A 12947-nucleotide genomic window follows, 5' to 3' on the forward strand; every position below is an offset into this window, starting at 1 on the left:
TTTTATGTTTAGGATTCAAACAAAAACTTTAGAAGGAGAAGAAGACAACATATTTTATAATTCATGGAAGTAGAAGTTTAAAATAAATCAATAGTTAGAATATTTTTCTCTTAAAAATGATATTTGGTATATAGTTATGTTTTTGTGGAAAATTCTTTAATGTATAATGAGCTAATTTTTCTCTTTGATGTTATCCCTTTGATTGAACATGAAACTATAACGTTCTGCTCTTTGATTTTCAAGGAGGCTGAGCATGGAGAATAAGGAAAAGTCTCCCAGATCCATTTAACATATCAGACACCTATTCCATTAAACTTGTACTTGATTCACTTTGCATCCATATTTGGATACCTTTATTGATTATAAAGGATGTGAAATTCTTTGTTAAATCTTGGAAACTTTAAATCATGGCCTTCTTCCCCATGTTTGATCCACATTTACATATTTCCATTTCATATCTAGTACATAGCTGACACACTGCTTCTGATCATCTTGAAAGAAATGTAATTGTAAAGTCCAGGATCTTCAAAAACATCTTCAAATTAAATGCGTGGGAAAACATAAGCAGTTCAGTGCATTTTCAACAGCCCTGCTACCCACATGAAGTCCAATAAACATGCAGAGAATAAATGAACTTTGGGATTGCCAACCAATTATTTCAAATATCTAACTTATCATTGGGAATTATCCTTTGATGGATGTACTGTGATAGGTTTCCATCATGAAGAGGATCAGAGTGATCGGTCAATGATACTGTAGCCTGATTTGTTTATCAAGGTTATGTCCAGATTAATTGTGATACTGTTGATTACTTCATAGCACTTAGTACTAATATGATCTCATAATCAGAGTATTAGTATGATCTGTTGTATTCTGACTTGAGCCAAGGCTTGTATGATTCTGTTACCATACTTCTCATAGAAGAGGTTCCCTCTATAATTTAGAATGTCAGTGCACTTTTCTCTGTTCACCCAACAATTTTCAGTGTCCAATCTATGACATTGAAATATAGCATGGCAAGTAAGAAATCTCTGTATTTTTCCTTTTATTGTTATGTTTGTTTCTCCCATGTAGCAATAGCTATAGTGTTTATTTTTACCCAGGCAGGTAATGTACTATAAATTAGAATCATTTCTGGATGTGTTCCAAAAAAGCATACCTTACTACTTTGTTGCCATGTTGCATATTTTTCCTATAACATTTCTGTATATTTTTGAAATGAACTGTTGCATTTTTTCTGTTAGAATAAAAAAAAGTTTGATGTTAATTACAGTACATTATCAGAGAGAAACAGTGGAATAAAAGTGACTACAGAATAATCCTATACTTTCTTTAAAAATGTGAAGTCTAAAACTCGTAACAGTTCTTTGGATCAGACTTTCCACTTTAGAAGGAATAGTTGAAGCATTTGCTTCCTGAGTATTTGATAATGTGGTTTATAAATAACAGAAATGTCACCCAACTCTAGTTATATGAAGAGGGAATAAGATACTGATGGTTATGTCTCCCTGAAGTGTAAGTGATAGACACTAGAGTATATTTTTTCACACCTACATCTAGCTATATTAAATTTTTATATTAAATGGGTTGAAAATTTAAAAATTACTGAAAGAAAAATTTTATCTGTCATCATTCTGTTAAAAAAGATCATTGCCTGCAGCAAGTCTGTCTTTCTGAAAACCTACTTTTAGCCAGCCAATCTTCTATGATGAATATTCTCATCCATAGAAAATTTGTGTCAGCTTTCAACAATAATCATGCCAGTAACAATGAGATTTTTTTTTCTTTGTTGCTGCAGCTGCACTAATGGAAAGATTGCCTCTAGCTGCCAGCTATGTGATGGCTACTGTTACAATGGTGGTACATGTCGGCTGGACCCAGAGACAAATGTACCTGTGTGTTTGTGAGTATTTTATAACATCATGGACATTTTATGATATAGCTTTAGATATCCATGGAATCCCTGCTCTCTTGTCCTCCTTTGTTGGGGTAACACATTTTAAATGAATGCTTCATGGACATCTCTGATCAAGGGTCATTCCTCATTGGCTAATGTACCACAGAATCTCCTCCTTCATCAATTGCTAGTGATTTCAAAAGGAAGGGCTCATCCACTTCTTAGCATCATACCCATTTCAAACATTAAGAGATCTTTGAACTTGAAAATGCTGGTAAAAATGTTTTAATCTAATTGACCTTATTTAGATAAGTGAAACACAGACATAATCATATTTATCAATACTTTGGTACTTAGGACCATTCTTTTAAAAGTATGTAAGTTATATTTTCAAAAATGTAATGCTATTTGATTTTATTATGTAAACCTATACATAATAAAAGTAGACAAAGCCAAAGTAGACAAAGGCTTAAGCCTCTGACTACTTTAAAATACATTATCTCAAATTTGTGTTTCTAAATTATTGGAAAGTGCTGGAGACTCTCTGCTCCTGAGAAAATCTGGAATTTAATATTTTCCCTTCTCAAATACCATTTGTCTAGAATGGACAACTAGAAATAAGACCATTCAGCTAGTGTGGTCTCTATTTTGAGTTTACTTGTGTCACTGCTTGACCAGAAAGATGATGCCCACATATGATCCAGGTCTGCATTCTGTTCCCCGTTTTTTTCAGAGTAGCCGTAATGAGAGTATAAGAGAAAGAAGTGAGCATACCTAAGAACAGTTTTATTCATATGTTACTATCTCTGTATAAAATAAATTTGAAACATATCTGGAAAAAAAAGTCAGATGCTTTATTTAGCTGTATTTTACTGAAATTCTGCAGATGCTCTGTGGGGTTTAAAAGTCAGCGCTGTGACCAGAAAGAGAACCCTTGTGATCACTACTGTCAGAATGAGGGGATTTGCACTTTAACTGCGTTTAATGAGCCGAGATGCAAGTAGGTTTAACCTTCCACTTACTGCTAAGCTTTGTGTGACATCATTTCAGGCCACAGTTCATTGGTTTAAATCATGAACATCCACATGCATTTCACAGTGTATACTTAATCTCGGGGCTCATCTGTGTCATACACACTTAACCTTTGCTTTGCTCGCCGACAAGTATATGTGCCACAATCAGCTAGAATGTCTGAAATGTAATGGAGGGAATGAAAAACTTGTGGACCTGTCTTATAAAAATACATTTGCTAGAATAGTGGCTTTTAATGAGGGAAGGACAGAAGCAGGTGTTCTTAGACTCTATTAATGTAATGGATACTACATTTGGAATAGTGGCTTTTATTTAGTAACTGATTTTCATTGCAAGTACCGATGAAATACATTATTTTTTTCCCTAAGATTTTACTGGGAAATGTCTTACCTTAATCAGTAAGACACTGCTACAGAAGAAATAGGTACGTGCTAAAATATTCCAGAAACTTAATTTCTTAGTAATTCAAATCATTCTTGATTCGGTTTGTTCACAATAAATTCATTTCCTCTGAGAAATTTCAGGGACCACCTTTGAGATAACTTTCAACATTTGTAACAATGGAAGTTATTTTTGCATTTTGCATTTGAGCTTTAGAGATGGATCATATCTGACATCCTCCTTAATATCCCATGTCATAAACAGAGGCTTTGATTGGCATCTGATAATACCCTATGGTGATGTCTCAGAGTCCTTAGTAATGTTTTTAAAGAAATTTGTATGAAAATTCAGGTGTTTTATTACCAAAACTCTACAATCTTATTCATAAGGATCTATTTCATTCTTTACACAATAATTGGAAAAATACAGGAAGTGATAAAAATAATCACATAGGAAAAATTAATATTCTTTATTTCTGGAATATATTTAAATGTATTAACAAATCTTCCTACAGAAGATACATCCAGAAATACTCCTTTAAATATTAGTCTATGAAATATACGTAAAATGTCCTGTTAAGAAATTGATTCACTTCTTAGTTCATACACAGGTTTACTGACTTGTGCAACTAAAGGCAGAAAGCAGACCCTTCTTTAGTCTTACCTCTGCCTGCCTCCACCCTAAATTCCTCCAGTCATTTGGCAAACATTTACAAGACCCTGAAAGTATGCTAAATCCTAGACAAGTAAAGATGAATGAAATTTAACCCCCTACCTCAAGGAGTTCACTAATTAGTGGGTTTAGAGAGTCATAAGCAACTAATTACCCTATAAGAATGTAGGTGTGAACAACAGAGAAAAAAAGAGAGGGCAGTGGAGTTTTAACAGGGTAAGCAATTTGTTTACAGTGGGAAATAGAAATACATGGAAAACTTTACAGAAAAAGTAACCTTGTGTTGTTCACATAATTCAGGTAGTTCAGTGAAGTCAGGAAGAACATTCGGAAAGGAAATTACAGCATAAGCAAAGACATGGATTTGAGGAGTTCCTGTCGTGGCGCAGTGGTTAACGAATCCGACTAGGAACCATGAGGTTGTGGGTTCGGTCCCTGCCCTTGCTCAGTGGGTTAACGATCCGGCGTTGCCGTGAGCTGTGGTGAGGGTTGCAGACGTGGCTCGGATCCCGCGTTGCTGTGGCTCTGGCGTAGGCTGGTGGCTGCATCTCCAATTCGACCCCTAGCCTGGGAACCTCCATATGCCGCAGGAGCGGCCCAAGAAATAGCCAAAAAAAAAAAAAAAAAAAAAAAAAGACATGGATTTGAGACTTAGTAGCCTATCTGGGAAACTATGAGTGGTTTAATATAGCTAGAATGAAGGGTGGCTATAGATTTGGGGAGGGGGTAAGGCAGTAAAACTGGATAGACAAATTAGAACCCAATTTATGCCAAAGTTAGGGGAATCCATAGGATCCTGAAAATAATGTGTAGCCAAAGTGGTTTGAGGCAGAACTGAAGGAGTTTGCTTTTGAAGGTGACTTGGCATGTGTACATGAGCCCTGCAGATCAACTGTAGGGACCCCACACCAAAAGGTCTAGCAATACTTCAGGTGAAAAATGCTTGGGGCTTGAACTTGAGTAGTGCAGCTAAAGGAAAGAATAGCAAGAGCAAAGATTCATGGATATTTCAGTGTTAGTAAATCGAGGCTGATCCCTGGCCAAATATTGATCTAGGTGCATATGTTACCTCATCTTTAGGACACTGATAATGCTTGCACTGGGGCCCGGTCTTTATGCATATATCCTATCCCTCTCTCACAATTTCCAGGCAAAGTATGCCTGACATTTCAGCACCACCCTCTCTATACATGTCTCAGGAACATGACTTGTCTAGAGAATGCCCTTGTGCTGCCAGAATAAATATTTCTTGTGGGCCTAAGAGCCCACAGTAATATTCTCTTCCCCTTTTTACTCTTACTGAGTATCATCAGAAGATACTTTAAGATATAATCAGCCTATCTGATAAACTCATCCAGAAAAAGGTTTTAATTGGAGAGCTTCAGGGAAAACACTTTCATTTTGTATATCTCTATCTGCCCTGGGATTAATAGAAACTTTGCTTGTGCTTTGGTTTTCTGTGCCATAAAATGTTTTCTGATGGTAGGAATAATGCTTACTGAACTCTTCAAATCCCATAATCCATGAAAGAAGCATAGAAGAGATACTTATATTCTGTTATTTGTTCATTAATTTACTCATCAAATATGTATTGATAACCTATAATGAGTGAAACCCTGTGTATATTTGAAAGGATAACTAGTAACAGCTAAAACCAACCATTGTGTTAAGCACTTTAGACTTTTAGTTATAAAGTTATAATATTATGTAATAATAATAATAATAATAATCTAATTGCTACTCCCATTTCATAGATGATAACACTGAAGTCACATACTAGGAAGTATGAGGTCACATACTGGATTCCTGAGACTGAAATCATGGCTGTTTGATTCTAAAGTCCATGCCCTGGTTATAAGTCTTATTCTGTACTGTTTTCTTTGTGCTAACTCCAATAAGGTTTTTACTTTTGAAGAACTTAAAATTCATTTGGGGTAGTTGAATGGATTTTAAAAAGTTAAAATACCATTTGACCATTGCTATAAGAGAAATATGACCAGTTTTGTGGGAAGACAACTGAATAGAAATAAATTAATAATTACTAGTGGGAGAGAGAGTCTTTACTGATAAAGTGATATTTTAACAGTACTTTGGAAAAAAAGTGTAGTAATTTTAGAGTGGGAAATGTCTGAAAATGTTTCCTGGAAGTGAAATAGCACAGTAAGAAACAAGGTCTGAAAGTAAAAGATGAAGGTATTTGAGAATAGAACACAGGCTATGTGGTATAATGAGGGGAAAGAAGACTAAAGAGATGTTGGAGCTAGTTTGTGAGGTACATTTTATGCATGACAGTGGGTTTATAGAAAGAAGATTAGAAGACTAAGAATGGAATTCTAGGCGATACCAGTGTTTGAAACTATTATTGAAGAATCAATAAAATGAGAAGAAAGAGTCAAGTTGGAGAAGACTCATTAAAGTGTAGGTTCCTTGAAGTCAAAGGAATAGAGGGTGTCCAAGATATCAACTCCAGACAGTTCGAGGAGGATAAGAATTATAAATGGTTTATTGGATTTTGCAATTAGGTGGCCATCATGAGGGATGTTTTGAAAATGCTATATAGCAGAAACCAGACAATAGATGGGTAAGTGAAAAAGTAGAGAAGAATGTAGAGAAGAATGTAGGTTCCTTTCTGAATATTTAGAGAAGAATGTAGATTCCTTTCTGAATATTTAGCTGTGGATTATATGAAGGAAAAATAATGGTAACTTCAAGGGAGAGTGAGATCAAGGGGAAATATTTTTATAACAAGATGTTAATTATTCAAGAGGATTGCTCTTTCACCAATGATTAAGGGCCTATTGTTAAGAAACTATGAAGGGGAGTTCCCGTCATGGCTCATGAAGGGGAGTTCCCTTCGTGGCTCAGTGATTAAAGAATCCTACTAGGAATCATGAGGTTGCAGGTTCCATCCCTGGCCTCACTCAGTGGGTTAAGGATCCAGCGTGCCTTGAGCTGTGGGATAGGCCGCAGATGCGGCTCAGATTTTGCATTGCTATGGCTCCAGTGTAGGCCGGCAGCTACAGCTCCGATTATACCACTAGCCTGGGAACTTCCATATGCCACGGGTGCAGCCCTAGAAAAAACAAAAAAGACAAAAAAAAAAAAAAAAAAAGAAAGAAACTATGAAGGATAGTTGGTACAGACACAGATACTATACTCATGTTTCTTAGAGTTGAAATTTTTAGAATATGGAAAATTTCCTAGTTTTACTTAGGGTATTTATAATTCATTTGGTACTAAAATGTAAATAAATAGAAATAAATTTAGTATGAAGTGTCTGTGATCACATGCAATACAAAAATTGCTCAGCTAAGAGAATATTAAGCCCTCAGGATATCTTTCTAGCAGTTGATTCTCCTCATAAGACAAAATGTTTAGAAACAGATTTTAGCTTCAGATTTCAACTGGTAGTGGTCATGTATCTTTAATGAAAAGCTAGAATGTACTATTTCATCTAAAAGCCTTTACAGGAAATGAAAATTGCTTTAAGAGATAAGATATAGTACTCTTTAGTTTTGTTGGTACTACATTTTTCTTTTTTTCATAGAGTGAAAAACTATTTGAATTGCGTAGAACTGACACATATTTGGAAAGTCTATAAAGTATTCAGATCTATGAAGTTGACAGGATTTTTTCTACAAAGAAATTTTATTACCTTATCTTTCAATTTAAAGAATAGATTTGTTCTTTGAAAGCCTTCACTTTGGTCTCTTGATGGCCATTTTCACTTATTACTAGGTGTAGAGGAAAAGAAAATTCCAAAGAAAAGGCTAGAAAGTATGAAAATCTAGGGATTTTTAATATGTATTTGGAGAGAGTTTTAACATTTATTGAAGTAAATTAAATAATGTTATACCCCATTTATTAATAAAAATTGTTACTTTGACAATGTTTGTATTTTTAAACAATTTTTATCGTGAGATATAGAAAGTATGAATTCTGTGAACTCAGTACCAAGTTAACTGTGTCTCCCTACATCTAAAATTTCTCCCTAGGATCAGGCGTTCATTTATACTGAATTTAATTTTTTTTTGAAGCATACACCTACCTGCACAGCATAATCTCCCAACAATAGGCACAGCACACTTCACCCTCCAACAGTAAAGGAATGTTTGTAGCTATAGTATTTCTCCTCCTATTACTGACATAGGCACATACCCAGCCTCAACAGATAACCTTGGGCCCATCCCACATCTAGATGTTTTTGCTTGAATAGCTCACAGGACCCAGATGTCTCTCCTACCTTTTCCAACTTTCCCTTTATTGTCCCTCTAGTCTCACCTCACTGTTATCTCTTTGTATATGGCCTGTGACAAATGGATAATATTAATTGACTTGGATTTAACTGAAGCTTTTCAAGAAGGAAAAATCAAATATGCAAAGTTCTCCAGAGGAGGGAAAACAACCAATAGGATGCATAACACACTTATATATATGGGTGGGAGGAAAGAGAGATTTATTATACAAATTGACTCATTCAGTTATGTAGGCCCAGGAATCCCAGTATCTGCTGTCTACATGCTGGAACACCAGGAAAGCTGGTGTTGTAATTCAGTCCAAATATGAAGGCCTGAGAACCCTGAGAATTGATGGACTATGTCCCAGTTCAAGTCTAAAGGCCTCAAAACCAGGAGTATTGATGTGTAAGGGGAGGAGAGGATGGATGTCCCAGCACAAGCAGAGAGAGCACCTTTGCCCTTCTTCTGCCTCTTTGTGCTTTTCAGACTCTCAGCTGATTGCAGGGTATCCATCTTCTCTGATGAAAGTGCTCTTTCCCTCTCAGTCTAATTCAAATACTTATCTCTTCCAAGACACCCTCATAGCCACACCCAGAAATAATGTTTTACCAGCTTTGGCCATTTCTTAGCCCACTCGAGATGACACATAAAATTAACTTCCACACACATATGATAGAGCTAAATGTATGTCTGTGTGGGTGTAAATATTGCTTTTTGTCAGTGTTATGACATGAATTGTGTCCCTTCCAAATTCATATGTTGAAGCTCTATTTCCAAATACCTCAGAATGGGATGGTATTTGGAGATAGGACATTCAAAGAGATAATTAAGTTTAAATGGGAGTCATTAGTGGGAGCCTTAATCCAGTATGACTGGCACCCTTATATGAAGAGATTTGGATACAGCATACATTGTGGGGAAGAACACGTGAGGATACAGGAGGAAGATAGTCATTTACAAGCAGAAGAGAGAGGCTCAGAAGAAACCAAGCTTGCTGACACTTTGATCTCAGACAGACCTCTATTATTTTAGTTTCTGTTAATTCAGTCTCTTCATGCAAATATACATGAGCAGTTATGACACACGAAAATGAAATAATGTAATAGATACTTTTTTTCATATTTATTTACTTGGCAGTACATTATGAGCATCATCCCATGTCAATCGACATAACTAGATCTTTTAATGGTTACCCAGGGTTCTACTATTTTGATATTTCCTACTTTATTTAATCCACCAGGTATCATTCAATAATTAGGTTGTATTTTTTGGTTTTGTGTTTTGTTTTTTTTTAAATTATTTCTTCCTAGGATAAAAACTTCTGTCTGTAAATACCTGTGTGCTTATCTCATTAGTTTTCTAGGATCAACACATAGAAGAGGAAATATTCACTCTAAAAAATAAACACTTTATTAATCCATCTGGCTATGACTTGGGGCAAGTTACATTGTCTTTTTGTGTCACATTTTTCTTGCCCGTAAAGTGATGAGCTTAGACTAATTGTTCACTAATATACTATAAAACTATAAGTTACAATGTATTTAATTAAGTTCAATTTGAATTTTAGAAATTGGTTTAAAATTCGGTCACATTCACAATCCTAGATACCAGTTCTCTCAAAATTCCTCTAAAATATCTATGAAGACATTGAGGAGACAAAGATTCCCATTACCAGAAAAATTAAAAATAACAAAACATTTATTATTAACACTATGGCATAACTGAACAGCCAAAATACTTCTTGGGTTATAATTAAATATTAGTATTTATTTTTTCTCTATGATTTTATGATTTATTTTTCTGATACTTCAAAATAATATACCAGAGTATCTGGGTATATAAGTAGCTTATTTATGCCTAACTTCAAGAGAAGTAATAGTCCTTTCCATCTGTTTCTTTCTATCAATCCCTAGTCTAGCAATTCCGTAGTCTATAAGCACTAAAATCACAAATATCTGTCCCTTGGTTTCTTCATACTTTGCCCATTTAGATAACAAAAGTATTGGCAATCTTTTCTTCCCATATTAATTCATCAGCAAATTTTTACTGAACACCTGCTGTATGCTAGACAGCAACCTATGCACTAAAGCCTGTATCAGTGAGCAAAACAGACAAAAATATTTGGCTTGTGATGCTTAAAAATTAATGATTACTTTTATTGGTGGAATATAAGAAATACTACTAAAAATAATTTTCTATTTAATTCACAATATTTTTAAAAAACAGAAGACAAAAACATAAATTTAAAATTATTTTTTATCATCTGCAAAGGGAGAACCAAAAATATCTCACTCTGATACTACATTGCTTTTGAAATCATATCAATTCAGGCACACACTGTTTTGAACATAGTAGTGTGGCAAAATTTCAAGACATTTCTTATAATATATGTTATTGTTTCTTGTCCATAGCAGGACCAATTCTCTATGTGGTCAAAAACAATATAGTACTGTTAGTTTTTATGTTTTACTGCTTCGTTTCAAGTAGAAGTTAAAAATAACTTGCTATGAGCATTTTCCTCCAGTCTGTTCTATTTTTTGTTTGTTTGATTGGTTGATTGGTTGGTTGGATTCATTTAGGTGTCTGTTTTTTGTTTCTCTTTTTTGTTTTTTTTTTTGGAAAAACAGTTTTCCATGAAATTATCTACTTTCTCTGATCATCCACATGTGTATGTGTTTATTTTTCATTTTGCTTTATGATAGTCCATATTTTATTGCAAGAATTGACTACTCATCTGTGTGTGGCCTTTGGACATTGAGCACATTTATATGGTAATGCTGCCTGTTCTATTCCATGGCCTCTCTAAATGTACATGTCTGTTTCTCTCTGGCAGACCATAAATTCCTTCAAGAGGTTGTATCTGATTTATCTATTTTGCTTTAGCAGCTAGCATGCATTCTGCGTGTAAAATGTGCCCAACTAATCTTGCCAAAAAATACTGTCTTGGTGCCTGTATTGTAAAGTGAGATCTGACAGCCTATGATATGAGCATATTTCTATCATCATTGTAATACAGCATCTTACTTCATTAATACATTTTTAAAAACTGCAAAAGTCTGAAAAAATATAAAAGTGATTAATTTTATCATGATTTTTGGTTCTCTTTCTCATCTTTATAATATCTTCTAAAACTACCACTGGATATTTTCTGAGTGTTCTGGAACTAAGATTAAATATCTCTCAACAGAAGGAAATAAATAGGCTTAGTTTGTCATCTTTTTAGGAAAACCTAATTTTATTCATTTTTGTTTTCTTTACTTTGTTATTTTTACTATGGCATTCTCTCTCTCAAAAAAAAAAAAAAAAAGTAAAGAAAGAAATCAAAAGAGGAATAAGAGGAAAATAAGTTATAGCCCCTGCCTTTGAGGGCCTCTGATCTATTGGAAGAGAGGTATGAGGCAAGAAGAAATATGGCAGGGGCTTGGGGCTTTGAGTGGTGCAAGATAAACAGTGCTTCTGGAAAAGTACTGGACAATGTTCTACATTGAACTAATTCTGAGGAACATCATATGCTTAACTAGGAATTTGAAATTCATTACATAAGCAATAGGGGAACACTGATAACATTGGACATACAAAGCATCACAATCATGTGAGTGTTTTAAAAAGGGATTAACATATACACAAAACTGTATATAAAATAGATAACCAACAAGTACCTGCTATATAGTACAAGGAAAACTCAATATTTTGTAATAACCTATAATGGAAAAGAATTTGAAAAAGATGTATATTTATATATATATTCCTGTATATATGAATTTATATAGGAATCAAACATATATGTGAATCAAACATATATACAGATCACTGCTGTACATCTGAAATTAACATATTATAAATCAATTATACTTCAATAAAAAAATAAAAATACATTTTTTTTTAAGTCTTGATGGCATGGTGCTCTGCTGGAACAAGAAGACATTGGTTTGAAAAAACAGATTTTATTTAAAATTGAAATAGAAAGGAAAACGCATTTTTTAATTTAAAAAAAATGGCTTTTTAAAGTGATATGTTGGTAAACAGGGTACAAAAAAGAACCAAAAGATAGAAGACCTTCTATCTTGAGATTGCAGTTGGTTTAGTTTTTATGCTCTTTGCCTCATTTATCATCTTAATATGGAATTACAAATAGGACCTGTCTTCCTAAAATTGTTTTGAAGATGAAGAAGTGTAATACCTGTTTAAAAATTGTGAATCAACTGTACTTTATTAAAAAATTAATTAAGATCCATTTAAAAAAACCATGGTATTGTTTTCAACATGGTAAACACTTTTTTAAAAAAAAGAGTATTAAAGCTATTGTAGGAATTCCATGGTGGCTTAGTGGTTAAGGATTCAGCATTGTCATTACTGTGGCATGGATTTGATCCCTGTCCTGGGACAGGTACTGCTAAAACTAAAAACAATAACAAATCTATTTTAATAGACCATATATAAAATGATAAAAACTTGGCATAATTTGGGCTTCTGGGAGTTTAGAGGTGAAAATTAAGATGTGGAGTTTTTTTTAAGTACTTTTTATTAAAAATAAGCAAAATATGACATTAATAAAATTGGAAAATCAATGATATTGATATTAATAGTGACGGAAGAGGACACTGCATAAAGCCCAGCTCAGGTCCTGTGAGGGATAATAGAGAAAGAAAGGGTAGTGGGTCCAAACTCAATACCTCAGAAAAACACAGAGGAACTAGCTTTCTAACCATTTCCCAAGCAAATTTTAA

General features: G+C 34.1%; 1 protein-coding gene across 1 annotated transcript in view; it reads left to right on the plus strand.

Moving 5' to 3' along the window:
- LRP1B (LDL receptor related protein 1B) overlaps positions 1-12947 on the plus strand; it is a 1887165-nt gene that overhangs the window by 1842248 nt on the left and 31970 nt on the right. The window contains 1 exon segment of the mRNA XM_021076285.1: positions 1799-1903. Coding sequence (XP_020931944.1) covers positions 1799-1903 — 105 coding nt within the window.

This window comes from Sus scrofa, chromosome 15 (assembly GCF_000003025.6).
Source record: "Sus scrofa isolate TJ Tabasco breed Duroc chromosome 15, Sscrofa11.1, whole genome shotgun sequence".
Lineage (NCBI taxonomy): Eukaryota > Metazoa > Chordata > Mammalia > Artiodactyla > Suidae > Sus > Sus scrofa.